This window comes from Molossus molossus, unplaced genomic scaffold, assembly GCF_014108415.1.
Source record: "Molossus molossus isolate mMolMol1 unplaced genomic scaffold, mMolMol1.p scaffold_m16_p_20, whole genome shotgun sequence".
Classification (NCBI taxonomy): Eukaryota; Metazoa; Chordata; class Mammalia; order Chiroptera; family Molossidae; genus Molossus; species Molossus molossus.
Window position 1 is genome coordinate 24,228,451 of NW_023425356.1, and position 27,399 is coordinate 24,255,849.

General features: G+C 54.7%; 3 protein-coding genes across 6 annotated transcripts; 1 reads left to right on the top strand and 2 right to left on the bottom strand.

Annotated features, from left to right (window-relative positions):
- Positions 1-3,469: 3,469 nt before the first annotated feature.
- On the bottom strand, positions 3,470-10,910 carry KRTCAP2 (keratinocyte associated protein 2). Its single transcript, XM_036272411.1, has 6 exons — positions 10,895-10,910; positions 9,905-10,064; positions 9,417-9,571; positions 9,230-9,293; positions 3,857-3,923; positions 3,470-3,622 (listed from the first exon to the last, which is right to left on the bottom strand). The coding sequence occupies exons 2-6, from the start codon at positions 9,996-9,998 to the stop codon at positions 3,502-3,504; spliced, it is 501 nt and encodes a 166-aa protein (XP_036128304.1). The 5' UTR covers positions 9,999-10,064; positions 10,895-10,910; the 3' UTR covers positions 3,470-3,501.
- Positions 10,911-10,933: 23 nt separating this feature from the next.
- TRIM46 (tripartite motif containing 46) lies at positions 10,934-20,505 on the top strand. Of its 3 annotated transcripts, none has more exons than XM_036272413.1 (10): positions 10,940-11,113; positions 12,506-12,767; positions 12,998-13,341; positions 14,009-14,152; positions 14,263-14,358; positions 15,036-15,289; positions 15,561-15,682; positions 16,635-16,937; positions 17,752-18,049; positions 19,343-20,505. In XM_036272413.1, exons 1-10 carry the CDS (start codon positions 11,051-11,053, stop codon positions 19,734-19,736), a joined length of 2,280 nt encoding a protein of 759 aa, XP_036128306.1. In that variant the 5' UTR covers positions 10,940-11,050; the 3' UTR covers positions 19,737-20,505. The 3 variants fall into 3 exon arrangements, with proteins under 3 accessions (XP_036128307.1, XP_036128306.1, XP_036128308.1); XM_036272415.1 differs by lacking the exon at positions 10,940-11,113 and adding an exon at positions 11,910-11,927; XM_036272414.1 differs by lacking the exon at positions 12,506-12,767 and having other exon boundaries at positions 10,934-11,113; positions 19,343-20,504.
- A 950-nt stretch (positions 20,506-21,455) lies between these two features.
- MUC1 (mucin 1, cell surface associated) lies at positions 21,456-25,887 on the bottom strand. Of its 2 annotated transcripts, XM_036272967.1 has the most exons (8): positions 25,813-25,887; positions 23,746-23,806; positions 23,546-23,619; positions 23,393-23,448; positions 23,124-23,257; positions 22,858-22,979; positions 22,632-22,781; positions 21,456-21,720 (listed from the first exon to the last, which is right to left on the bottom strand). In XM_036272967.1, exons 1-8 carry the CDS (start codon positions 25,885-25,887, stop codon positions 21,652-21,654), a joined length of 741 nt encoding a protein of 246 aa, XP_036128860.1. In that variant the 3' UTR covers positions 21,456-21,651. The 2 variants fall into 2 exon arrangements, with proteins under 2 accessions (XP_036128860.1, XP_036128861.1); XM_036272968.1 differs by lacking the exons at positions 22,858-22,979; positions 23,124-23,257; positions 23,393-23,448.
- Positions 25,888-27,399: the final 1,512 nt, after the last annotated feature.

A 27,399-nucleotide genomic window follows, 5' to 3' on the forward strand; every position in this document is an offset into this window, starting at 1 on the left:
GTCCTACAGTGAGGATAAAAAAAAGAATAGTTTAAGTGGAACAACTAATGTTTCTCTCTCTCTCCCTTCCTCTAAAATCAATAAATAAAAAATTTTAAAATAAAGTGTATCTGAAGCCTCAGTAGTTGAAGGGAGCTGGACCTCTCCAAATCTTTTGGAGGGCCTGTCTCCAGGGAGCAGTTGCTGAGGACTGTGGGCCAATCTCCCATATCCCAGGTTGCAGAGCCCAGGGTGGGAACAGCTGGCTCTACACTGTGCCAGAGGACAGGCCTGCGGCAGATGATGCGAGTGCCTAATTCCTGGGCCAGTCAGGAGCCTCTCCCCCTGCCTGTACACGAACTCGACCAAACAGCATTACAGTGCAGCCTCTGTCTGGCCAGCTTGCTCTCAGCTCTGTCTGCTGTCAGCTGTCCGGGTGGGATTTGGGATATTGGCCCTACCCCATGAGCAACTTCCAGTCTGCTGGGAAGAAGGCAAAGAAATGTATCTGGCCCTGGCCAGTGTTTCCCAGTGGTTAGAGTGTCAGCTGGCACACCAAAAGGTCAAGGGCTCAGTTCCCTGTCAAGGGTTCAATTCCCAGTCAAGGACATGTACCTGGGTTGCAAGTTCAATCCCTGCCCCAGTCAAGGCACCTGCAGGTGGCTACCAATTGATGTGTGTGTCTCTCTCTCACATGGATCTTTCTCTGGAGCTTTCTCTCCTCCTCCCTCCCTCCCTTCCACTCTCTCTAAAAAAAAAAAAAAAAAATCAATGGAAAAACATCCTTGGGTGAGGATTAATACACACAAAAAAGAAATGTATCTGAAGTGGAGCAATGAAAATGTCACCAACCTCCTGCACAAGGGTTCTGGCCATTGTTTGCTTAGGAGGTGGCTCTGTGGGTGACCCTACGTCAAGGAGTGCACACAGGGCTGGCCAGCCCAGAGGTCCCAGAGGGCAGGGCCTCCAGTTTCCCATTCTTTCGTGGTTCCCACAGTGCCCAGGGCCTGCTGGGCTCACAGTGAACTTCAATGCTCGCTTTTGACTGAAAATTTCCCCTTTGTATCTGTCTCTGTGTCTCTCAGCATCTCTGCCTCTAATAGTCTCTGGCTTGCTCCTGTTTCCCAACATCCTTCTCAATCCCCTGGGAAGCAGACCTGGGGCGGGGGAGCGGGCAGTGGGAAGGCGACTGCGTCCTGTTCTCACCAAGGACAATAAGGGCCGGAAAGGGCTAGCCTGACTCGAACTCCCCCTCCCTGCCCACCCTGAGCACCCCCACTCTGCCCTGACCCTCTATTGTGCCCTGCATGCCAGGTGTGACCTCATGCCAGTGCCAGTCCAAGGGAAGTCCAGCCTCCTGTTGGTGGTACCACCTCCTGCTTCAAGGGGTGCCCTGCTGGGCCAGTATCCCCATTCATATCCCCTCCCCCTGTATTATTTACTCCTGTTTCCGGAGCAGGCACGGGTGTCCGGGCCACGCGTGAGGGAGCAAGAGGCAGGAGGAAACATCTGGCTTCCCTCAGCCCTCCTGGGGTGGGACAACACTCTCTCCCAGGCCTCCAGACTCAGGGTGAAACAGAGCCCCGGGAGTCCAGGGGCCCAGAGGTGAGCACCCTTGCCCTTCACACCTTCAGGTCTCCAGAAGCCACATGGCCTCCCGCCCCCTTATGTAATGATGGTGCTAGGAGGCTGGGATGCCTGTGCCAGGGTTAATTGGTAGGTCAGGTGCAGTCAGCCTGCAACTAGGAACCCCAGAGATAGGCTGGGTGGAGGGCCAAGGTCGGCGCCAAACTGCCTTGTAAATACATTCCCTGAGGAAGGGGTCATTATTCCTGGGACACCTGCTGTCCCTGTTGCCTACGCAGTGGCTGCCCTGGCACCTGCTCTTCAGCTCCTCCCCACCCTCCTCTAGTCTGGCCCCACCCAAGCTCACTCGGGAGGCAAGGTGCCCTCAGGTGGGCAAATACCCTCAGCTGTGTTATGCTCACCTGGCCTGGGACCTGGCCTTCTGCCCACTGCTCCCACCCCAGGTCAGGACAAAGTCAAGGTTTGACAGAGTGAGACCCAGATGCAACCCAGGCTCCTCATAGGTCCAGGGCCCATTTTAGACAGCCTCTCCTCCTCCCCGGCGGGTCCCACATACTGCAACCCCCAACTATCACCAGGTAAGGTGGAACCCAGAGCCATTCCCTCATGGAGGCTCTGGTTTCTATCGAACTCTTTGCCTCCGCTCCCAGCCTAGGAGCAAGACTTGATCCAAGTGAGCTATTCTTTTGGGTCATCCAAGAAGGTTGGCTTCCACTGGAAACACAGAAGCAATCCTCCCAGCCCTCAGGGTGGGCTTGCAAGGGAGATCATTGCTAGTCTCCTGGAGACAAGCTCATGGCGCCCTCTGCAGGCACACTGGGTAAACTGCATAGCACTTCCTCAGTCTAGGGAGGAGAAAGGATTTGAGATTCCAGCCAGAAGTAGAAGTGGGTGAATGGGTGTGTGTGGGTGTGTGGGGCTGTGTTGGGGGGGAGGGAGGGGAGGGCTCTAATCCTTGACCGGAACTCCTCTGACACTTCTCTTCATTGGGTCTCCTTCCTTCACTTAGGCACATCCCATGTACAGGATTTTCTGTTCTAGAATGGCAAGTTCTTCCAGACAACCCACCAGTCTTTACTGCCCATTATCAGGCACCATGGAGAACACAAAACTGACCAAGGCACTGTGCACACCCAAATGCCCACACCACCCAGCCGGAGAGAGGGTGCCTAGGTGCGCCAAAGGACGGGTACTCTGAACAGAGAACCTGAGAAGGCACAACTTTCATGTCTATCAAGGATGGCTCCAAGGTATACAGCCTTGTCCCTCTCGTTTTCTATACTTTGCTAAAACTTAGAAAGTTCCTAATCTCTTGGTTATTAGAGAAGAAAAATGAAGGCACCAGAACAAAGGGGGCAGGGCAGTGATCAACCTTGGGAGTCTCTAAACACAGGCATGTGTCCATGCTGGGGTAGAAGAGATGGGGCTAGGCAGGCGACAGCAGTAGGGAATCCCACCCACAGACTTGGAGCAGAAAGGGCAGGGGCCCATTTGCTGAATAACAAAGCTGGGGGTAACAGCCCCCACAGGTATAAAGGGAACCCCAGGGAGCGGCGTAGGGTGAGGAGCCTTTCCTTCCCTTAGTCTTCTGTTCCAAGATCTCTGCCAGTTCTGACAGGCCTTCCTGCACAGCGGCCTTTACTCCTTTACCAAATTCAAGACACAGATCCACTGGTACACTTTTCTTCCACGATGAAACAAGCGTATGCCACTCCAGAGTCTGGCAAAGTCCCTGGCCACTGATGGCACTCTATAAATATTTAGCAAAAAATTAACCTTAGTGGAAGGAAAGTCACACCATCCCTAAGGTCTGAAAACAGCAAGAACCCATGTGTCCTAACGTTCTGTACACCCATGCAGGCATTGGCCAAAGAGGGCTGCGGCTTATCACAGCTCACAGAGCTACAAAGAATCAACTTTATTGGGTCTTCAGGGTCAGTTTCTCTTTTTGCTCTTGCCAGTGACCTTGGCTGGTGTGAGGACTGGAGTTGTTGCCTGATACAGAGTAGAGGAGATCTTGTTGATGTAGTACAGACCAACCATGGAGAAGATGAAGCTACAGGGTGAAGACAAAAAGGTCATGACATCAGTGTTCATGCTGCCAAGCTGGTGCCTCCCAGAACAGACATCAGCATCAGGGAAACAATCCAGGCTCAGGTTTAGAAAAATGGGGAGGAGGAGGAAAGGGAGAAGAGAGGGGGAGGGAGGTATGGGGAAGGATTGAACCATCAGAGGATCCAGGTCCAAAGGACAGGATACTGTACCCCTTACCCAGCTGTCAGGCACTTACCAGGTGGTGACACAGACTCGATGGATGAGGCCAGATGCAAAAAGAGCCAACAGGAGGCAGAGAAGAACTGGGGAAGCAAAAGGGGACAAGGAGGGTAAAGGTCAGAATGGAAATACCAGGCATTCATATGTGAAGTCTAGGAAAAATCTGGTGCCTTCCATATCTTGGGGACTCTTCTTGGAGGGATAAGGCATAACAGCAGGAAAAACGCAAATGGCCTTATTGATGTCCAGGACATGGAGGTAGAAGATGCATGCTCATCACCAGCACTGCCCCAGGCATCACTTAACTTCCCTATCCTGGCTTTCTTCTGGAGAAAAGGGAAAGGAAAGTGATAGCGGAGTCTGAAGGCAAGGCTTGCTCCCATTTGGGGAAGAGGGTCAAGACCTTTCCAACAGAAGCCGGCCAATGGGGATCAATTCATTAAACTAACGGGCCTCACTCCCTGGACATCGGTTGAAGGACAGAGTGCCTGGATACACACCCATGAGGGCAGAAAAGGGTCTGGGGCTATCTAGACTAGGACCGAAGAGAAGGTGGGAGCGCAGAAAGCAAGCGCAAACCCTACCTGCCCACTGGGGAGAGCAGGGCAGGCAAAGAAGATCCAGAATCCTGCCCCACAACAAAAGTTTCTTTCACAATGAAGACAATTCACACAGAAACAAAACCTAATGGAGAGAAGTACTGGGACTGCTGGACAGGAGCTCCGGAAGTTTGCAACAAGGCTAGGTGGACAGAGCAAGACCTAGAGGACGACAATTATAGATCTGTGTTCTACCAGATGAAGGCATCATAGTAGGTGGTATCTGCTATCAATTTTTGTTTGTTTTTATTTATTTTTAGAGAAAGCGGAAGTGAGAGGGAGAGAGAGATAGAAACATCGATGAGAGAGAATTGGCCACCTACTTCATGCCCCCCACTGGGGTTTTGGCCCACAACCTGGGCATGTGCCCTGACTGGGAATCGAACCAGTGACCTCTTGGTGCATGAGTCAACGCTCAACCACTTAGCCACACTAGCCAGGCTTGTTTGTTTGTTAATCCTCACCCAAGGATATTTTTCCATTGATTTTTTTTAGATAGAGTGGAAGGGAGGGAGGCAGGGGGAGAGAGAGAAACATGGATACATCCACGTTGATTGGTTGTCTCCCGAATGACCATGACCAGGGCCGTGGATGGAATCTGCAACCCTTGGGTCCATAGGCTGACACTCTAACTGCTGAGCCAAACCAGTCAGGGCTGCTGTCAATTTTTTTTTAACATTTATAAGATATATTATTTTTCCAACCAAAGTGCAGTGGTTTTTGTTTTGTTTTGTTTTTTTATCCTCACCGGAGGACATTTTTCCATTTTTTGTTCAGGTAGAGTGGGAGGGAGAGAGAGGAACAGAGAGAGAGAGAGAAACATCGATGCTAAAGGAACACATCGAGCGGCTGCCACCCGCACAACCAACCAGGGCCGGGGACAAACTGCAACCGAGGTACGTGCCCTTAGCGGGAACCGAACCCGTGTCTCTCCAGACCGCAGGCCGACGCTCTAACCGCTGAGCCAAACCGGCCAGGGCAGTGCAGTGGTTTTTAAATCTTCTTAAATGAATCTGCTTTCTTTAAAACAACAATGAGATATCACCTCACACCTGTCAGAATGGCCGCCATCAACAAATCATCAAACAAGTGTTGGCGAGGGTGTGGAGAAAAGGGGACTCTAGCACACTGCTGGTGGGAATGCAGACTGATGCAGCCACTATGGAAAACAATATGGTGTTACCTCAAAAAATTAAAAACTGAACTGGTTTGACTCAGTGATCCCACTTCTAGGAATATACCCTAAGAAGCCTGAAACACCAATCAGAAAGAATATATGTACCCCCATGTTCATAACAGCACTATTAACAATAGCTAAGATCTGGAAACAACCCAAATGTCCATCAGTAGACAAATGGATAAAAAAAGCTGTGTACCCTGGCCGGTTTGGCTCAGCGGTTGGAGCGTCGGCCGGCAGACCAGTGAGTCCTGGGTTCAGTTCCCGCTAGGGGCGCGTACCAAAAAAAAAAACTCAGCTTAAAAAAAAAAGCTGTGATACATATAAACAATGGAGTACTATGCAGCTGTAAGAAAGAAAGATCTCTTATCCTTTGAGACGACATGGAGAGACCTGGAAAGTATTATCCTAAGTGAAATAAGCCAGAGAAAGACAAGTATCATATGATCTCACTTATCTGTGGAATATAATGAACATAACAGTCTAAGGAATGGGGTAGTCCCAGAGACGTGGAAGTGGGGTACAGACTGACAATCCCCAGAAAAGGGGGTGGTGGGGGAGAGATAAACCACAGAACTTAAATGCATGTATGCATGAAGAATGGACATGGACAACAAAGCTGGGGACAGGGCAAGGAGGGAGGGAGAGGGGGGGAAGGAGAAACATCTGTAACAAAAATAAATTAATTAATTTTTTAAAAAGTCAAGAAAACAAAAATAAATAAAAAATAAATAAATCTGCCTTCTGCCCTGGCGGGGTAGTTCAGTTGGTTAGAGCGTCATCCAGATACACCATGGTTGCAAGTTTGAGCCTGGTCAGGGCACATACTAGAATCAACCAATGAATGCATAAATAAGTGGAACAACAAATTGATGTTTCTCTTTCTCTCTCTCTTTCCTTTCCTCTCTCTCTAAAATCAAATACATTTTAAATATTTAAAAATAAAATTTAAAATCTGCCTTCCCATCCATGATCTTGTTCCAAACTTGAAGGTTGTCTTGATTTATTGGAAACCCATCAACCAAGAATTTATTCTTCTGTCCAGCTGGTGTGGCTCAGTGGTTGAGCGTCGACCCATGCACCAAGAGGTCACCAGTTCGATTCCTGGTCAGGACACATGCCCAGGTTGTGGGCCTGATCCCCAGTGGGGGGACATGCAGGAGGCAGCCAACTGATGTTCTCTCTCATCGATGTTTCTAGCTCTCTCTCCCTCTCACTTCTTCTCTCTCTAAAATTGAGAAAAAAACAATTAAAAATAAATAATTAAAAAATAATAATGTATTCTTCTGAGCATTGGCATGCACTGTCTGATCCATTTTTCTCATTAAAACTGATGGGTCTGGCTAGTGTGCTTCAGTGGTTGAGCATCGACCCATGCACCAAGAGGTTACCAGTACGATTCTCGGTCAGGACACATGCCCAGGTTCTGGGCCCAATTCCCAGTGGGGAGCATGCAGGAGATGGCCAATCAATGTTCTCTCTCATCAATGTTTCTGTCTCTCTCTCCCTCTTCCTTTCTCTCTCTCTAAAATCAATAAAGAAAAAAAAAATTAAGCCCTGGCGAGTTTGGCTCAGTGGCTGGAGCGTTGGCCTGAGGACCAGAGAGTCCTGGGTTCAGTTCCCACCAGGGGCACATACCAAAAAAAAAGAAAAATTAGCCCTGGCCGGTTTGGCTCAGCCGTTGGAGCGTTGGCCTGCGGTCCGGAGAGACCCGGGTTCGGTTCCCGCTAAGGGCATGTACCTCGGTTGCAGTTTGTCCCCGGCCCTGGTTGGTCGTGCAGGTGGCAGCCACTCGATGTGTCCCTTTCACATCGATGTTTCTCTCTCTCTCTCTTCCTCTCTCTCCCTCCCACTCTATCTGTACAAAAAATGGAAAAATGTCCTCAGGTGAGGGTGAAAAAAAAACAAAAACAAAAAAAACAAAAGAAAAATTAAAAACTCATGGTTATCTCAGCTGGTACAATCATTCCATCTTTTTAAAAAATATGCTTTTATTGCCCTGGCTGGTTTGGCTCAGCGGTTAGAGTGTCAGCTTGCGGTCCAGAGAGACTGAGGTTTGGTTCCCGCTGAGGGCACCTATCTCGGTTGCAGTTTGTCCTGGCCCCAGTTGGGTCATGACCCTGGTTGGGTTGTGTGGGAGGCAGCCACTCAAAGTGTACCTTTCACGTTGATGTTTCTCTCTCTCTCTCTCCTTCCCACTCTATCTGAAAAATAGAAAAATGTCCTCGGCTGAGGATAAAAAAAAAAAAAAATTAAAAATATGCTTTTATTGATTTAAGAGAGGGAGGGAGAGGGAGAGAGAGAAACAGATCTGCTGCCTCCCACACACCCCCCTACTGGGGATCAAGCCTGCAACTCAGCATGTGCCCTGACCTGAATCAAACCAGCAACTTCTTGGTGCATGGGACATTGCTCAACCAACTAAGCCACACCAGCCAGGGCTCTTTCCATTTTTAATGTATTTTTCAATGAGTTCACCATAATGTGAATCTGAGTTTTTCCTTTCACCACAAATAAGTTTCCTTGCAGAAAGGTGTGTATAGCTATATTTCTTTTCTTTTCTTTTTTTAATCCTCACCTGAGGACATTTTTTCATTTTTTGTTCAGATAGAGTGGGAGGGAGAGAGAGGAAGAGAGAGAGAGAGAAACATCGATGGGAAAGGGACACATTGAGTGGCTGCCACCTGCACGACCCAACCAAGGCCAGGGAGGAACCACAACCGAGGCACATACCCCCAGCAGGAACCAAACCTGGTCTCTCCAGACCGCAGGCCGACACTCTAACTGCTGAGCCAAACCAGCCAAGGCTAGCTATATTTCTTGACAATGCAGATACCCTGGGTCCCTTTGCCGGCACTGGGACCTCCAAGAACGAACACGACCAGCGGCGTCATGAGGCAGTGAGAGGAGAGAAAGCAGCCGGCGGGTCAGCAGCAGGAAGCTAAGGCCCATGAGGTACAGAGGCTCTGCATACAGTGTCTCAGCTGCAGCAGGAAGGGGAGGGGCTGCTGCTGCCAATTTTTGAGCATGTGGCATTCTTACTGTGATCTGGCCTTGATGCCTAATTTGCTTTATGAACTTAATTCTCCAAAAATAACTAAATCATCAGATCTCAAATTCATGAGCAATAACAGGATCACTTCAAACAGGAAACAACCTAACAGTAATTCTCATTTGGTCAAGATTCCTGCTGACACAGAAATGGTGTATCTACTACTTAGGCTCTTCACAATCATCTCAAATAGAATTCACTAACATTGGGGCAATTTCACATCAGAACCCCTCAACAAACTTGGTCCTTCCTGCTGCTCCTTTTGGTGGGAACAAGGAACAGCTCCCCATGGATGTATCCAAACTTACCTGCTCCCCTGAAACATTCCCTGGGAACTAGCCATAAGGCAACTGGGTTTCTTGGTTTCAAAGGCCTTCTCTTCCACCTCTAATTCCAGGAGCTAGCTAGAGTGCTGGATCCAAAAGTGTGATCTGTCTCCAGACAGTCTTATTAACCTACTTCCTTCTCCTAAACAACCTTTACCTTCTAAGCACCTGAAAATTCAGGTCGGGGGAGGTTTGAGGAGAGGGTTCAAATTCTCAACCCCCAGTTTTCACTTACTCTCAGGGAAGATCTTTGCTTGGAATCCTTTGCCAAAGACAAGATTCTCCAGATTATTGAAGGCCTGGGTTGGGGGAATTAAGGAGTAGGGCAGAGCTGTATGGGCAATGGGATCAGCACAAGCCTGTGTGGCCCTCCACCCTTCCCACCCTCAAACGCCTCGCCCCCCTCCACCGCAGGAGGATACAGTGAGAGAGAAGACGAAAAGGCCGGAGCCAAGCAGGCCCCCCTGGATGGTGAGCCACTCGGTGGAGGCCAACTGGCGGCTGTACATCTGCATCCCGGCGAAGAGCAGCAGGGACAGGAGGGAGGACAGCGCCAACGAGGTGCCCGTACCCACCACTGCAGGAGATGAGAGAAGAGACGCAGAGTCAAGCCCAGTCCTCCCCCGTCCTCCCTCAAGGAGCCGCAGGCGGACTCGGCAGGCCCCAGAGTTCCAGTGCCCGACCACTTCCAAGCGCTCCCCGGCCTGCAGCTATAATCCCCACACTACACGACGACCCTCAGAAATACCTCAGCCCCGGCCCCTCACCCCCTTCCCCGGTCCCGTGCAAACTGGCCCAACCCCCTGGAACTCAGGACACGTCAGCTCTGCGGGGAGAGGACCAGGAAAACTGGTCTGTCCCAACTCCGACCCCCACTAGCTTGTGCGGGGTATCCCGCCGGTCCCGTTACCCATCACGCCCTGCCGGTGGGTCCAAGAGACTCCTCTGGCCCAGAAAAACGGGAGACGGACAGGGTGCCGTTGCCTCTGCGCCTGCGTCAGCATCCTGCGCGAACTTGCTTCCCCCACGTCTTTCTCTTTCTCCCTCTCGGTGCCTGGACGTGACGCCCTCTTCCGGCAAGGAGGAAATATTGCGTCAAAGGGCATCTTCGGCCACCGCCCTAGTCCCCGGCTCTTACCCGTACCCCAGCAACAGACGCCTCTCAAAGCAAGCGGCACTTAACTCTTCAAGTCACTAGGACTATGGCCCATAGCCTCTAGCCCATCTCTGTCTTCTTTGCCATTTATGTCACCTCTAATGCTTGTTCCTCAGACCTCCTCCATGATCATCGCCTCAACATTTCTCGTAGACTCTTTTTAAAAAATTGATTGGGGTGACATTGGTTAATATGATCATATAGGTTTCAAGTGTACGTGTCTCTTTTTTTTCCACTGTGTTTTTTTAAAATGTTTTTATTGATTTTTTAGAGAGAAAGGGAGAGAGCGAGCGAGAAACATCAATGTGAGATAAAGATCAATTGGTTGTCTGCCCCACGCACCCCACCCGGGATCAAACCGGCAACCTCGGTATGTGCCCTAACGGGGACTCCAGCAGGAGCGTTGAGCAAAGGACGACGCTCAACCAACTGAGCTGCACCGGCCAGGGCTCAAGTCTACATTTCTATGATACAAAATCTTTATATTGTACTGTGTGCCCACCACCCAAAGTCGAGCCATCTTGCATCACCCCCCATAGACTCTTAGTTAACCAAAATCTAGCCCTGCCGTCCTGGAGCCCATGTTTCTCTAGACCTATCCTTCCGCTTTATGAGTATGATTAGGCGCCAATGGAGAGTGCGAACATAAGAAATGATTCTCCCTTCAAACACCATTCCATGTTACCCCCCCACCACCACTGCCTCCTGAGAACCACGTGGGGGAAACTATTTCCCACCTCCTACCCGGACTGTCGCTGGTTGAGGCTTCTCCCTGGAGCATGCGCAGTGATATTTTACCCACACCCCTCCCCACACCCCAACTGGGCTCGTGCTTTTAGCCTGGGGTTCTCTGCCGCTGCCGGGATCGGACACCCGGGGGCGGACGGGCAAGGCAGAAGCATGGCTGAGGGTGAGGATATGCAGACCTTCACTTCCATCATGGATGCACTGGTCCGCATCAGTGTGAGTTAAGGAGGGGTCGAGGGGAAGGGGAGGTGGAGTATAGGGGTCTGGGGAAGGCCGGGACCTGGAACAGGTGGGGATCCAGCGAGATGCTGGGATGCAGGCAGGGGGCTGGTGATGGCAGAAAGGACTGGGAGGGCAGGGATGCAGGTATGAGATGGTAATCCGGGGGCAGTCCGGAGGTGGGTGCCGTGAAGGTGTCCATCTGCTGGGGTGTGAGGAGCAAGGAGCTGCCCGGACGCAGCGGGTGGGCTGGGGTAGCGGCCAACCGTGCAGCAGGGCTGAGGCTGCGGGGCAATGGAGCTACTCTATGAGGAGGGGGCGTGTGTGGGCTTGGAAATTTTCCAAGAAAACTAAGGACAGGTGGGGGTGATGAAGGAGCTGCCCCAGGATGTATTTCCCAATTTGGACAGCTCCACAAGACCGCACCCCACCGTACCCCCACTCCGGGCTGCCTCTGAACCTCCTGTGGTTGTCATGGCAACCCATGCCCGGCTCTCCCAGGGGCGGTGCCAACCTCGTCCCCCCCACCACCACTTCCTTCCCCCTCCCTCCGTGTCCCTCCCTCCTTTGTGTCAGCTGCGCCCCTGACCGGGATGGCTGCGAAGAGGGGGATCAAGGTGAGGTGATGTGGTGGGGCATAGCTTGAGGACCCCCTCCACTAAGAAAGGGAGGAGTACTTCCGGTGGGGAGGGGGCGAGTAGGTGAGGCGCTTCTTTCCCCCTTGCTTGAAGAGGGGTTTGCGGCTAGCCCAGTTGCGCCGGAGGATGAGAGGGAGGTCCGGATGGGGGTGGGGGCGAAGGAGAATGGGTTAGTATCGGGGGACAGGAGGAGACGGCTGGGGAAGTGAAGGATGGTAGATGGAGTCTGGGGAGGCTGCAGGCCGGAGCCGCGGCGGGAAGGGGAAGACAGCCGTGGTGAGCAGGAGGATGGAGAGGGAGCTGCGCCTGCCTATAGGAAGGAGTCACGCGCGGGAGGGGGGCGAGGGGTGTGCTAAAGAAGGGGAGGGGGTCTGCACCTAGGTGTCGAATGGGCGGTGTCCTTGAGAGAAGTGCAGGGGGCAGGAGCAGAGATGGGGGAGGGGGCAATGGGCCGGTAAGAGGGGCTGTAGATCCCGCAGAGCAGGGGGAATAAAGGGGGTTGGGCTTGAGGCTGGGGGTGGTAGGATCTCCAACCATCCCCCTCAGGCCTGTAGCTCTGCGGGTGGGAAACAGGCAAGAGACCGAGCTGGGAAGGTCTGTGAACCAGGCCAAGGCTGGTGCCGAGGAAAAGCCATAGGTAGCTTGCCTTGCCCCTTCCTGAGACCCCTTGGGTCTCTAAGGGCAGCTGAGGGGCCTGTCAAGATATGCCCAAGTGTCCAAGCTCTGACCTAACCTCCTGGTCCCTCCACAGACGAGCATGAAGAACATGGAGAAGGAACTGCTGTGTCCAGTGTGCCAAGAGATGTACAAGCAGCCACTGGTGCTGCCCTGTACCCACAACGTATGCCAGGCCTGTGCCCGTGAGGTGCTGGGCCAGCAGGGCTATCTAGGCCATGGCGGGGACCCCAGCTCAGAGCCCACCTCTCCTGCCTCCACCCCATCCACCCGCAGTCCCCGCCTGTCCCGCAGAACTCTCCCCAAGCCAGAACGCTTGGACCGACTGCTTAAGTCAGGTGGGGATGGGGCCTGTGGGGCGGGGGTGAGGATGCTGGGGTGTCCATCAGGAAGATAGAAGGGGTCATCCCTGGTCAGGGCATTTGCCTGTCTTTCAGGGGGTGGAGATTTTGCTTAGTTAGGCTCAGCTGACCTATAACATAATAAATTAATTTTTTAATTGAACAGACTTCTCCAACCCTCAGCCAGCTATAATTTTCACCTCCCTACCTCCCTGGCCCATCCACAGGCTTTGGGACATACCCCGGGCGGAAACGAGGTGCTTTGCACCCCCAGGTGATCATGTTCCCGTGCCCAGCCTGCCAGGGTGATGTGGAGCTTGGGGAGCGGGGCCTGGCAGGCCTGTTCCGGAACCTGACCCTGGAGCGTGTGGTGGAGCGGTACCGCCACAGTGTGAGTGTGGGTGGCGCCATCCTGTGCCAGCTGTGCAAACCCCCACCACTAGAGGCCACCAAGGGCTGCACCGAGTGCCGTGCCACGTTTTGCAACGAGTGCTTCAAGCTCTTCCATCCCTGGGGCACCCAGAAAGCTCAGCATGAGCCCACCCTGCCCACCCTCTCTTTCCGCCCCAAGGTGAGCCAGCCATTGCAGGGCCTGGGAAGGGAGGAGCATGGTAGAACTGGATGGGTGGGGGTGCCTGGCATCGTGAGCCTTCAAAAGGAGGTGAGCGGGGTTTGCCATTGCCAAGCTTGTTTTTCTGTAACAACAACAAAAGTCACTGGACAAATCTTTGAACATCTTTGAGCCTTCATCTCATCTGCTGAATGAGGCTGATATCTGTCCTGCAATATCCACATCCGCAGGGCAGTTCAGAAGATCACATGAGATAATGTTTGTGAAAGTTATCTGTACACTAAAAGGTCTGTATGCATTTATTCATTGAACAAATACGTAGCGAGCATCTATGTGCCTAGCGCTATTCTAGGTGTTGGTATATGATAGAGAACAAGATGAACAAGGTTACTTATTAACCACAAGGCTAAGATTAATTGCCATCTTTATTATTGTTATCACACCTCTCCTGAGGTAGATGAAGGGAGGAGCAATGCTGGTGCCTGGAAGGTGCAAGAAAGGCTCTCTTTGGTGATAGTATGTACCACCAGGTGGCACTATCCACCAGCTGAGCTCCTCTCCACCCCCATCTGACCAGTGGAGGGAGGGCACCAAACTGCTCCTGTGGTAGGTCAGCACCCTTATGCAGATCATTGGCAGACTATGCCGTTGCTCTCTCTGTCCCTAGGGCCTAATGTGCCCAGATCACAAGGAAGAGGTGACCCACTACTGCAAGACATGCCAACGTCTGGTATGCCAACTCTGCCGAGTGAGGCGCACCCACAGCGGGCACAAAATCACACCGGTGCTCAGTGCCTACCAGGCCCTCAAGGTGAGGATCCCCCCACCCCTCGACTTAAACCATTTACATCCTCTCACCTCCTTTTAACTGCTAGCTTCTGCCAAGCTGGGTATGATGCCCACCTTTTTCTTCCTCCTCAGGACAAACTGACAAAGACCCTGACATACATCCTAGGAAACCAGGACACAGTACAGACCCAGATCTGTGAGCTGGAGGAGACCGTGAGGCACACTGAGGTGAGGGAGAGCATAGAGGTGGCCCTTGGCCCTACCTGGGCGTGGAAACCACAAGAGGGTGTAGATAGGCACGACCCAGTCACCTGGTTGCAAGCTCAGGAAGTGTGGGGTCCATGGATGTGTTGAGGTCTGGTTAAACCAGTTGGCAGGAACATCAGTGCTCCAGGCCAGGCTCTACCTGGAGCTTCAGTGCGGACAGGGTGGCTATTGCCTAGGACAGAAAGAGTTTGAAAAGCCCCAGAGATGTAGCTCAGATGCCCTCAGGCTCAGATGCCTGCGGAAGATAGCACATATCCTTGGAGCTAAGGTAAGGCGATAGCTCTGATGCCTTCTTCAAGATTGTATGAACTAGCTGACATGGGGGTGGACCGTAAGGATGGCACAGGTGCTAGTGGATGTTAGTGCAGTCCAAGTGGACCTTAGTGCGCTCATGATCTCTTTTATTTGGGGGAGTCCTTTAGAGATTATGGTGTGGGCACCAGGAAGGTTAGCACAAATGGTCAGGAGTTGAGCTCATCTGGGTATACAGGTGCCTTTGGAACCATAAGCCTGGCCCTAACGAAATGGGTGGGTAGGATTTCCCCAGATCCTTTGTGATCCTAGCCATGGTGAGGTACCCCAGGAGGCTGGCACAAGCACTGCCTTCAAGAAGATAGTAAGTGTTGCTCTCTGGGCAGGTGAGTGGTCAGCAGGCCAAGGAAGAGGTGTCCCAGCTGGTGCGGGGGCTAGGGGCTGTGCTGGAGGAGAAGAGGGCATCGCTGCTTCAGGCCATAGAGGAATGCCAGCAGGAGCGGCTGGCCCGTCTCAGCACCCAGCTCCAAGAGCACCGGAGCCTGCTGGATGGCTCAGGTCTGGTGGGCTACGCCCAGGAGGTCCTTAAGGAAACAGACCAGCCTTGCTTTGTGCAAGCAGCCAAGCAGTTACATAACAGGTACTTCAGGGCACAGCTCAGGGACATGGGCTCCCGGGGGGGCAAGGGCATCGTGGGTGTAGCTGATTTCCAAGACAGTGTCTCAAGTACCGTCCAATGGAGAGCTGGGCCCTGAGGATATTCACTAGGCCAAACCAACATCTAGCTTGCCTGAAGGGACCAGGAAGAGACCCAAAGCAGATGCCAGGGCTCTAGGGGCAGGAAGGCAGAATCAAGGAGAAGGGTGGCTGCCCAGATGGCAGTGCCTGACCCTTGGGTGCCCCCATCCCAGGATTGCTCGAGCTACAGAGGCCCTCCAGACGTTTCAGCCAGCTGCCAACTCCTCCTTCCGCCACTGCCAGCTGGACGTGGGGCGTGAGATGAAGCTGTTGACAGAGCTTAACTTCCTTCGAGGTAAGGAGATGGCCAGACCCCATGTCCAATGAAAGCCTTCCTCCCTTCTTCCCCAGCAGCGGACCCGGGGGGCAATGCCCACCGGGGACCTCCCAGCCTACTGCCCGGCCTGGCCAGCCACCCCTCCCACCTAGTCCACTGGCCACACCATCCCACCGCGCTCAGCGCTGCTTCTCCCTCTCTTTGTTTGTAGGCTGTGGCCACCGCGGACTCTGCTCCGGAGCACCCCAGGCAAGTCAGCGGCCCGGGCCCCCTGCTCCACCCCGCAGCCCCCACACAGCTCGGCCACCTTTGCTTCCTTCTCTGTCCTGCCTTAACCAGACTCTCGGTCCTCCCCAGACCAGTGCCGTCTCTCTTCTTCCTTCCTTAGGTGTTTGCCTAATCCTTGCCCTTCTGACCTTTTGTCTTGTGACCCTTGTCCTCTGGACTTTTCTTCTCTTTTCCTTGTCCTTTGTCCCCTGCCATCAAGCTTTTGCTTGCCATCTGTTGTCCCCTACTTTCTGTCTTGCTGACTCTTGTATCTATCTCCCTCCCACCCTGTTCCCTCCTTCCTGTTCAGTGCCCTCTTGCCTGGGTTCTAGTGGCCTTTCCCTGGGGTTCCTCTTTATTCATAGAATAAAAAGAGTCATAGAAAGAAGGGTCTCCATCTGGTCTAATGCCCTAATTTGACAGAGGAGGAAACTGAAGCCCAGAAAAGGGAAGTAACAGACCTAAGGCCAGTGTTGCAGACAAGACTAACACCCAGGCCTCCTGCCTGCCCAGTGCGAACCTTCCTCTGCTTCTGCCTTGGGCTCTGCCTGCCCATCCCCTACCCAGTGCCCAGACAAGTCTCTTCCCCAGGTCCCTCTCACCCACACTCACCCCCCCGGCTCCCGCTGCTTTCCCTTTTCCTGCCTACCCTCCAGCCCGGCCAGTGGCCAGGCCCTGACCACCCTGCTGTCTCTTCCAACAGTGCCTGAGGCTCCAGTCATTGACACCCAGCGCACCTTTGCCTACGACCAGATCTTCCTGTGCTGGCGGCTGCCCCCCCACTCACCACCTGCCTGGCACTACACCATTGAGTTCCGGCGCACAGACGTGCCTGCCCAACCAGGCCCCACCCACTGGCAGCGGCGGGAGGAGGTGAGGGGCACCAGTGCCCTGCTGGAGAACCCCGACACAGGCTCTGTGTACGTGCTGCGTGTCCGTGGCTGCAACAAGGCTGGCTTCGGCGAGTACAGTGAAGATGTGCACCTGCACACACCCCCAGCGCCCGGTGAGTAGGCAGATGGTGGGCAGTGGCACAGAAAAGGCGTAGGGTACGTGGGACCCAGGCACTAACAGCTGGGGCTGGGTGAGCACTGGAGCGACAGTCACACTCACTAACTCTGGAGCTAGACTTCCTGGGGTTAAATCCCAGCTCTGCTTCTTGCCAATTGTATGGCTTTGGGCAAGTTATTCACCTTCTCTGAACTTCAAGTTCCTCTTCTGTAAAGGTGTTTACCATACTTACCTCATAGGGTTGTAAGAATTAATTGAGTCGATACTTGTAAAGTCTTAGTAGACAAGGGCTCAATAAATAATAGTAAAATGACTCTCCAGAAAATAGCGTGGACTCTGAGATACAGGCGTAATAAGGGAGCATCACCACGCACACAGTGGGAGAAGAGGTAGGGGTTGGGTGCAAGGACCAGATGTGAGCACCAAGATGGAAGGTGTAGGCAGGTGGTGGCGGGAATGCCACCACCTGGAATGGAACAGCAGTGGGGACCGTACCTGGGGCCAGCCATGGGAAAGGGGTTGGAGGGAGCGTTGTGAGTCATCTGGGTCTGGGAGACTGGTTTCTGTGTCCACCAGTCATCACTAAAACTCTTCCTAGGGCCCATGCCCATTTGGAATACCCCCTTCTTTTTTTCCTATGCCCCTCATTCCAGTTCTCCAGGCTCTGTTCCCAAAGCCTTCTGCCCATCCCTTGGCAACTTGTTCTATGTTCTGAAATCTCCTAGTGGCTTGTGCTAACACCTCACAGTCCCCAGTGCTGGTGTTTGTCCCTGAAGTCCTTCCTTTTGTCTCACCCCTCCCCACTCCAGTCCTTCACTTCTTCCTAGATGGCCGCTGGGGCACAAGCCGAGAGAGGCTGGCCATCAGCAAGGACCAGCGAGCCGTGCGGAGTGTTCCGGGGCTGCCCCTGCTGTTGGCTGCTGAGCGGCTGCTCACTGGCTGCCACCTGAGTGTGGATGTGGTCCTGGGTGATGTGGCCGTGACACAGGGCCGCAGCTACTGGGCCTGCGCTGTAGACCCAGCCTCCTACTTGGTCAAGGTGGGGGTCGGGCTGGAGAGCAAGCTCCAGGAAAGCTTCCAGGGTGCCTCGGATGTGATCAGCCCCAGGTCAGGCCACTCTGGCAGGGATGGGGTGTGGGGGCCCTGGGTGGGGGAGCGGGGACAGGGTGGGGGTGGCAAGGGGAGCACAGACTTGCTGGGGTGGAGCTGGGAGACTAGGAGGAAGCAGTAAGATCATGGAAGCCAGGACCAGGGAACTTGTGGAATCAGTGCAAGAGCTTTGAGGATTGGCTTTGGGAGCATGTGGCTGGAGAGATGATAGAAGGAACCATCTCCACTTTCCCTGTCACTCAGGACTAATATACCATCTCTCTCAGCCTCCATGTCTTTCTCCCCAACACCCCATTTCCAACATCCTTTCCCCACAAAACCTTTTCTCTCCTATACCTTTCCCAATCATATCTTTTAACACCTTGAATTTCTTTCCTTAAGCTTTCTATTTCCAAGCCCTCTAATCCCAAACCTTCTACTTAACCTGTTTTTCTCCCTGAACCCTTTCTCCCCAGCACTCTATCTCCCAGGACCCCATTTCTTCAAAAGGCTTTCGGTCCAGCACCAGTCCCATCCCAGCCCCACATCTCGCTGACAAATCATCTGTTCTGCCCTTGCACCCTCAACACCCTCCCAGCATCTGCCTTCCCGACATCCTTTCCCTGCTTACTGCCACCCAGCCCCGCAGTCACTAACTCCTCCTCCTCCCGGCTCTCTAAGCCCCAGAACCCTCCCAGCATGATATCCCCAACCACACTTCTCACCACCTTCCCTCCTTGATAAGGCTGTGTTTCTTTCTTTCTTTCTTTCTTTTTTTTTTTTTTCTTCAATCCTCACCTGAGGATATTTTCCCATTTATCTTCAGATAGAGTAGGAGGGAGGGAGAGAGAGAGAGAGAGAGAGACATCGACATGAAAGAGACACATCAACATGGTTGCCTCCCACAGGACCCCGACTGGGGCCGGGGACCAACGGCAACCGGGGTACGTGCCCTTGGTCTGAATCAAACTCGAGACGCTTTGGTCCTCGGGCCGACGCTCTGACCGCTGAGCCAAACCGGCCAGGGCATAAGGCTGCATTTCCTCAGTGTGCTTGACCAATACGTCGTCTTACCTTTGCCCCAATACCTCTCTTGCCGGTGTGATTTCCTTTCAATACCCCTTTTCTGCCAAACCAAAACCCCAACCCTACATCCTAACCCGTCTCTTCAACATGTTTTCTTCTCAGTATCCTAAATCCATCTTTTCAACCAACATTCCATACTTCAAAGGTCTCAGCCCTCTGGTACCCTTTCCCCCACTCCCTTATTCCACCACCCAACATCCTCCTTCCCAATGTCCTCTCCTGCAGGTACGACCCAGACAGTGGACACGACAGCGGGGCTGAGGATGCCACAGTGGAGGCGTTGCCACCCTTTGCTTTCCTCACTATTGGCATGGGCAAGATCCTGCTGGGGTCCGGGGCCAGCTCGAATGCAGGGCTGACAGGGAGGGACGGCCCGGCAGCTGGCTGCACTGTGCCCCTGCCACCCCGCCTGGGCATCTGCCTGGACTACGAGCAGGGCCGCGTTTCCTTCCTGGATGCTGTGTCCTTCCGTGGGCTCTTGGAGTGCCCCCTGGACTGCTCGGGGCCTGTGTGCCCTGCCTTTTGCTTCATTGGGGGGGGTGCTGTACAGCTACAGGAGCCTGTGGGCACTAAGCCTGAGAGGAAGGTCACCATTGGGGGCTTCGCCAAGCTGGACTGACATTCTCAGGCCTTTTCTGGGCCCTGGCCCTCCAAGCTTCCTGGAGCTGGGTTATTCCTCCAGCAGCTTTTCCCTGAAACTCTTCCTACCATGTGGTCCTGCCCTTTACCCTGTGTCTGTGTCTTCCCAGGGCCTTCTCTTAACCATGGGACACTCTTCTGCTCACCTCTCTGAACTCCCCCATTCTCTCCCTTGCCTGTTAATCCAGACCCCCATCCTACCAAGTTTCTGCTCCATACTCTGCCCTTGGCATCTTACCCAAGTCATGGAGAGAGCCCCTTTCCCCATCCCTGCCCTTTTCTCCCCAACACTCAGGTCAGTTGGGAGGGAAGGTTCCTGGAACACTGGGCATGATCCCCAGCTCTGCCCGCTGCCCTGCCAAGCTCCTTGCCCCACTGATGCTGAACTATAGCCTTAGAGTGGGCAGGCTTTATGGTCAGACACTGCCCAGGCACTCTTTGGTAAGGGAAGAGGACCCTATCCTTTGCTTACGTGGGTCCCCATACCCTTCAGCGGCATGCCTCTTATGCCCCTCTTCTTCCTCTTGCATGCTTTACTTGTCCCATACCCATGCCAATGTGCCAAGTCTCCCTTTGGGGCTGCAGCAGAGGTTGGATGTACCCATTAGGTTGGGCCAGGCAAGACCTCTGGTACCCACTGCTGCTCCCCTGCAGTAGGGTCTGCTAGGCCTGTGCCAAGCAACAGCTGTCATTTTCATGGTTTATAAACAATAAACTCTGATGCCAGGCACATCTCTGCCTTCCCTGAGCCTGACCATTCCTCTTAGTATCTGTGCTGGGTGTGGCTGCCCAGAGCAGTCCAGGGTGCTCCTGCTGTTGCTCAGAGCAGGGCTGCCTGATGGACATGGCACCTGAGGGAGGAGGTCCCCAAGCCAGGTGCTCCCAGGCCTCTGTCCAGCTCAGGCCACCAGGGGGTGCATGGCTCTGGTGACCTCCTGCGTAGGTTCCCAGACAAGGCTTCTGGGTGGCGGCTCCCCTGAGGGAATGTGGTTGAGGGGGCAGGCACGGTGCCTGGGCTCAAAGAGGAAGGGAACCGGAACCACTTCCCCATTCCCAGGGTGCGGGCAGCAGACCCCAGAGCAGGTGGGTGGACACGGGGCAGCCCATGGCCAGGGAGGGCATGGGGCTTGGTGCCAGCCCCGGATCTAACACTTATTGTGGCCATGTTGACTCTGTGGCTGTTATCTCTACCTGAGGACTTACTTCACACCTGGGTAGCTCAGAATAGAACCGCCTGAGGGCATCATGCCAAGGGGAGAGGAGGGTGCGGGCTTGCCAGCCCCCAGCCAGGGTGAAACCACGGTGAGCCATGGATGCACCGGCCAGAGCCTAGCCACCTAGGTTTCGTTTCCTCCTTCCTCTTGCGCCGCCTGCAATGGGGGAGAGGTGACTCAAATTCTTCCACCAGCCACTCCTGCGGCTCAATGTCATTTCTTCACGTTCCCTGCTGCTCAAATAAACCCTACTCCTGGCTTTCTTTTGTCCCTGTCCACTCCCCCAAAGGTCTCACACACATACATTCTGACTACCTCCTCTATCTAAGGGTCACAGATGACAGATCAGACGTTGGCAGTCAGAGCACAGGAAATCCACATTTTATTCAGCCACGTACAGGTTCTCACTCCCATCTGGGGGCTTTCTGGACCAGTCCTGGGAGCCAGTGCCCCAAGCATATCACCAAGAGCTCTGCTGGGCTTCATCATGGCTAAGGTGGGCTTCATCAGGGTTAAGATGGGGATTTGGTGGGGTCTGTAAGGGAGGCTGTGAGCAGCCTACTGGAACTCCCAGCTCATCAGTCCAGAAAATGGGGGAGGGAGACACCGGTGGTGAAGACCTTGAGGGAGGCAACTGGCTGGCGACTGGCACTGGCTGGATGCTCAGCAGGCAACGTGCCCCTACAAGTTGGCGGAAGTGGCTGCTGTGTTCGTGTAAGAGAGGCTGCTGCCACCATTGCCTGCAGAAACCTGGGTGAGGGGAGAAGGGATCCAGCCTGAGGGGCAGAAGTTTTCCTGGGAGAAGCTACCACCCAGGGTCCCTGGATGGCACCCTAGGTTGCGGTAATAGGTCCAGGAGCCTACTAGCTCTCGAAGGGTTAATTTGGAGAGAGCACCTGCCTGGCACCAGCAGCAGCCAGGTGACTGTAAACAGGGCCTTTCCTCCTCCCTCTGCTCCCCTTCACTCCCTCCCCTTGGTTCTAATCAGCCCGTTGCCCTCCTCTCCTGCCCCTTTCTCCCTCATTCTCTGCTCTTCCAGCCCAAGAAGGTGTGTGTGCTCATCTGTGTAAAACTAGGAGACAGAAGTCCCATGAGAGGGAAAATGGGGTCAAGACAAGGAAAGTCCCCCTCCCCCACCTGGAGTTCCAGCCCCAGGTGACCAAAGTAATTATTTACTAGGTCCTGCAGAGAAGGGCCAGGAGAGGAAAGAGGGAGAAGGGGTCCTTGCTTCCCTGAGACTCCTAAGAACTGCACCCAGGCTCACCTGGCTTGGTGAGACTTCTTCCTCTGAATCAGAGACCCTCCCCCCACCCATTCTACCCTCCGTCCTTAGGAGAAGAGCGGGGCGAAGATGTTCACTCCTTGGAAGTCCTGTATCAGGGGTACCCACCCATGTCTCCTCTGGGCATCCCGGCCACAGCAGTTCAGCGGAACCGGAATGCTCTTCTGGGAATGCTGGGAGTGGGGACACTCCCTCTTGAGGTCCCCCTTCTTCTGTGGTCTCCTCCCCAGAACATTTCTGACCTCCTTCGCAGGCCCTGCACTGCCTGCTGCATGTCACCCCTCCCTCTTCTAAGTTCTTTGGTTTTTCCAAGTTCCCCTTCAGAACCCTTTCCCAGCCAAAGCCTCTGTCTCCCTCCACCCACGGGATCCATCCTCACCTCCTCATAAGGGCTACGTTTGGAACTGCCAGGGGGCACATAGCGCCCATGGGTATGGTAGGTGGGGTACTCGCTCATAGGATGGTAAGCATCTCGGGTTGGAAAGATGTCCAGCTGCCCACAGTTCTTTCGGCGACACTGACACACAGCCTGAGGACACAGGAGATTATGGGGGCCATGGAGCTCCTAAGAGAGGGATCAGGTTGGGGCTGAAGACAGCACTTACCAGGGCAATGAGATAGATGATGGCCAGCGCAACCAGAACACAGACCAGCACCAGCAGGGCAATGCCCCAGCCAGGTACCCCAGACCCAGGCTGGGCAGAGGAAGGAAATGACACATCTTCCACTAAAAGGAAAAGCAGTGATCAGGGCATCTCCCAAGGGAGGTGGCCTCCCCCTAGCACCCAGGGGAAAAGCAGGAATCCAGATGCTGAAGAGAGAGTGGCCCCAGAAGTGTGGTGCTGGCCCGAAGCAAGGGAATTGGTCTCACCACTGACTCTTGAAATGACCAGGTGGTATTTGGCTGCGTCTGATTCATGTTGAACAAACTGTGTCAATACGTTATTGGCATTGGTGGTGCCCTCTCTGAAGGCCAAAGTTGACTCCACCACCACAGATCCTGGCCTGCTCACAGGGAAATGAACAATTCAGCTGCAGGTCCCAGCTCTGGCCACTTCCCCCCCAACCACAAGTGTACTAGTCCCTCCCCACAGTCACGATAACATCTACCCACCCCAGAGTCCACACCCAGAACTGTACCTGAACTTTACATTAGAGAAGCCCAGGAAATTCTCCTGTTTATAAATCTGCAAAAACTGGGGTGAGAGGAAAAAAACTAAGGTTTGGTGCACGGGTTTGAGTAGTTCTGGAGGCTTATGCAAGGGAGCACATGGAAGAAAGGCAGATACTCACCAATCCAGTAATATTTCTCTGAAGCTCCTGGTAGTAGTTAGTGCTGGGATCTTCCAGGGAAGAGTTAAATGGGCAATTAGAAATACGAAAGGACAGGAAAAAGAAGGAAATCCTATGATAGGAAAAGGTAAGAGGTACTATGCTACTGTCAGTGCTACTGGCAGAAGTCCTGGTTCTCTGGCTGGCAGGGGTGGTGGGAGTATCAGAGTGGTGGCTGGGAACTGAGGATGGAGTCTCCTTGCCAGCTGGGGTGGTAGTAGCCTTGGCAGAGGTGGCTTTGTGTGCTGGAGTAGCAGCTGAGCTCGAGGCAGGGCCGGTGGCCGGGGAAGAAGTGGCCCTGTGGACCGGAGCGGTGGCCGGGCTGGAGGCAGGGCCGGTGGCCGGGGAAGAAGTGGCACTGTGGACCGGAGTGGTGACAGGGCCGGTGGCTGGGGAAGAAGTGGCACTGTGGACCGGAGCGGTGGCCGGGCTGGAGGCAGGGCCGGTGGCCGGGGAAGAAGTGGTACTGTGGACCGGAGCAGTGGCCGGGGAAGAAGTGGTACTGTGGACCGGAGCGGTGGCCGGGCTGGAGGCAGGGCCGGTGGCCAGGGAAGAAGTGGCACTGTGGACCGGAGCGGTGGCCGGGCTGGAGGCAGGGCCGGTGGCCGGGGAAGAAGTGGCACTGTGGACCGGAGCGGTGGCCGGGCTGGAGGCAGGGCCGGTGGGCCGGGGAAGAAGTGGCACTGTGGACCGGAGCGGTGGCCGGGCTGGAGGCAGGGCCGGTGGCCGGGAAGAAGTGGCACTGTGGACCGGAGCGGTGGCCGGGCTGGAGGCAGGGCCGGTGGCCGGGGAAGAAGTGGCACTGTGGACCGGAGCGGTGGCCGGGCTGGAGGCAGGGCCGGTGGCCGGGGAAGAAGTGGCACTGTGGACCGGAGCGGTGGCGGGGCTGGAGGCAGGGCCGGTGGCCGGGGAAGAAGTGGCACTGTGGACCGGAGCGGTGGCCGGGCTGGAGGCAGGGCCGGTGGCCGGGGAAGAAGTGGCACTGTGGACCGGAGCGGTGGCGGGGCTGGAGGCAGGGCCGGTGGCCGGGGAAGAAGTGGCACTGTGGACCGGAGCGGTGGCGGGGCTGGAGGCAGGGCCGGTGGCCGGGAAAGAAGTGGCACTGTGGACCGGAGTGGTGGCAGGGCCGGTGGCTGGGGAAGAAGTGGCACTGTGGACCGGAGCGGTGGCCGGGCTGGAGGCAGGGCCGGTGGCCGGGGAAGAAGTGGCACTGTGGACCGGAGCGGTGGCCGGGCTGGAGGTAGGGCCGGTGGCCGGGGAAGAAGTGGTACTGTGGACCGGAGCAGTGGCCGGGGAAGAAGTGGTACTGTGGACCGGAGCGGTGGCCGGGCTGGAGGCAGGGCCGGTGGCCAGGGAAGAAGTGGCACTATGGACCGGAGCGGTGGCCGGGCTGGAGGCAGGGCCGGTGGCCGGGGAAGAAGTGGTACTGTGGACCAGAGCAGTGGCCGGGGAAGAAGTGGTACTGTGGACCGGAGCGGTGGCCGGGCTGGAGGCAGGGCCGGTGGCCAGGGAAGAAGTGGCACTGTGGACCGGAGCGGTGGCCGGGCTGGAGGCAGGGCCGGTGGCCGGGGAAGAAGTGGTACTGTGGACCGGAGCAGTGGCCGGGGAAGAAGTGGTACTGTGGACCGGAGCAGTGGCCGGGCTGGAGGCAGTGAGGAATGAACTGCTGGTTGTGCTCACAGAACTTTTGTCAGTGAGCTTAGGCGTTGGGCTGCTTTGGGCAGTCTCAGTCTGTGTATTTCCATTGCTGTTTGTGTGGTCAGAGGTTGTAAAAAGCCTTTTGGGAGTAGAGGTGGTAGTAGCTGTAAGAAGTTGAGAGTTGGGTTAGGGGATAAATCACAGCAAGGAGAAAATACATCCTCTAGCATTTGGAGAAAATGCCAGGAGGATTTGGGGAGCAGGCCCCTGAGTCAGCCACCCTCCTCCTTCCCAGCTGGCAACCTCCCTCTCTTCCCACACCCCTCTGCTCCTAGTTTGGCCATTCTCCACTCCTAAGATTTACTTCTCCTACTACTCCCACCCCCACCCCCAGACTTCTCTTCAGGAAATTTGCCTGCGCCGGCACCCATTTTCTGGGTGGGGGGGTGGGGGTTGTCTTTTTTTAGCCTGTCTTTTTTATTCAGGCACAGACTAGGCCACCCGACCCGGCTGCAACTCTGCCCCGTGGGGTGCCATCTGCCAGGAAACAAACCCCACAGAAAGGCTGTGCAGAGCAGACCCCTCCCCACCTTGTGCTCCTCACCTGTAATCACTGAAAATAGCAGCAACAAAAGGAGAAAAGGGGCCTGGATTCCCGGTGTCATGGTGGTAGTGAACCGGGTGGGGAGGGGGCAGAACAGACTCAAGCAGGTACTGCGTGTGAGGAGGAGCGAGCACAGGTACCTGCTGCTTTATACTGGTCCCCAGCCCGCCCTAGGCTCGAGCCGAGCAGGTGACAGGTGACAAAACCCCGCCCCCGCCCCATTCCCTACCTCCTATCTCTTCCTCCTCCTCCCCAACCATTCCTGCCCCCCTCAGGTAGGGCACATGGGCTCCAATCACTCAACCCTCTGACAATCTATTTGTTCTCCAGTTGGCCTCCCCTTCTCTCCAACCACACCCTGGCTCCAGAAGGCGGTGTGGGGCTGGGAGGGCGGGGGGACGTGGGGGAGTCTGGGACCTAGATCTTCAAGGCCTTAGTTTTAGACGCAGATCAAGAGCCAAGGTTAGAAAATAGAAAATGTGGGCTAAGTTAAGGCCGATAATTTACTGTCAGTCCCCCACTCCAATTCTCCATTCTGGGGGCTGAGAAGAAATAGGAAGACTCCATAGGGAGTGGACTAGGTGCTACTTTTGGACCCCCTCCCCCAACCACTTTTCGGAATAGCCCCATCTTGCTAACCGCTCACTGTCCCGTTCTGCATGCATTTCTACCCCGAAACCCACAGTCCCTGCCCCTGCCGGACTTTCCAGCAGCCTGAATTCCTTCCTTGGCTTTCTCCCAAGAACGGAGAGGGGGAAGAAATTCCCACTTAAAGAAGGATGAAACCTGGGCTCTACGGAACTCTAGAGTCTTTCCTTCCCAGTCCTCCACCTGCTAGCGGCAGGCAGGCAGCCCGCTGGGCTGGCCAGGCTCTTCTGCCCTCTAGTGGTCACCGGGAGTTTCACGGCGCCTGCCCGGGCAGGTTGTGGGGCTGCCCCGGTGCATGGAGAGGTTGGACCGCGCTGCCTGAGGGCCGAGAGAGGCTAGGGAGGGCAGCAACCCACCTAGAAGAGTCAGTGGCGTGGACAGAGAAGGGGAGGAATGCACTGTGCCATCGATGGAGAGTCTGGGAACTTTAGGAGATTCTGGGGCGCGAGGGGCGGTGTCTGGAGGAAATGGCGCTAGGTAGTGGAAGAGTCGTCGACGTATGTAGGAAAGTACATCGGAATGGAGGGGGGGTGGTAGGACAAGTTTTTGGAGTCAGAGTAGGTAGGGCCACAGAATGGTATCGGGGGGCACAGAACTATCTTTTGGGGAGCAGAGTGGTATTTTAGGCAGGTAAGCACATGGTCGTGGTGTGGGCAAAACTGTGTGAGGGTGCGTAATTTTGGAGAACTGAGAGATATTTTGAAGGGCAGAAATATTTGGGACCAGGTAAGTATATAGGGTCACAGAGGCTCGTGGAGTTCAGGGTATCTGGCCTCATCCAGAGGTCCCGGGTTGCGGTCTTGGCCGACATAATTACATCGAAGTTAAGAAAACCATTCCTAGCCCCAAAGAATAATATTGAAAAACTGACTTTAACAACACTGATGCGGCGGGAAGCCTGGGACCACAACTCCAGGACGCACAA

Coding starts and splice junctions, on each gene's coding strand:
- MUC1 (XM_036272967.1), bottom strand. CDS start 25,887: ATGACACCGGGAATCCAGGCCCCTTTTCTCCTTTTGTTGCTGCTATTT. Junction 23,449..23,545: donor AGAGAAATATTACTGGATTG/GTGAGTATCTGC, acceptor CTCTCACCCCAG/TTTTTGCAGATTTATAAACA. Junction 22,782..22,857: donor TCATCTATCTCATTGCCCTG/GTAAGTGCTGTC, acceptor CTGTGTCCTCAG/GCTGTGTGTCAGTGTCGCCG.
- TRIM46 (XM_036272413.1), top strand. CDS start 11,051: ATGGCTGAGGGTGAGGATATGCAGACCTTCACTTCCATCATGGATGCA. Junction 14,359..15,035: donor AGACCGTGAGGCACACTGAG/GTGAGGGAGAGC, acceptor CTCTCTGGGCAG/GTGAGTGGTCAGCAGGCCAA. Junction 15,290..15,560: donor GCCAAGCAGTTACATAACAG/GTACTTCAGGGC, acceptor CCCCCATCCCAG/GATTGCTCGAGCTACAGAGG.
- KRTCAP2 (XM_036272411.1), bottom strand. CDS start 9,998: ATGCTGACGCAGGCGCAGAGGCAACGGCACCCTGTCCGTCTCCCGTTT. Junction 9,572..9,904: donor CCACCGGCAGGGCGTGATGG/GTAACGGGACCG, acceptor CATCTCCTGCAG/TGGTGGGTACGGGCACCTCG. Junction 3,623..3,856: donor CGAGTCTGTGTCACCACCTG/GTAAGTGCCTGA, acceptor TTCACCCTGTAG/CTTCATCTTCTCCATGGTTG.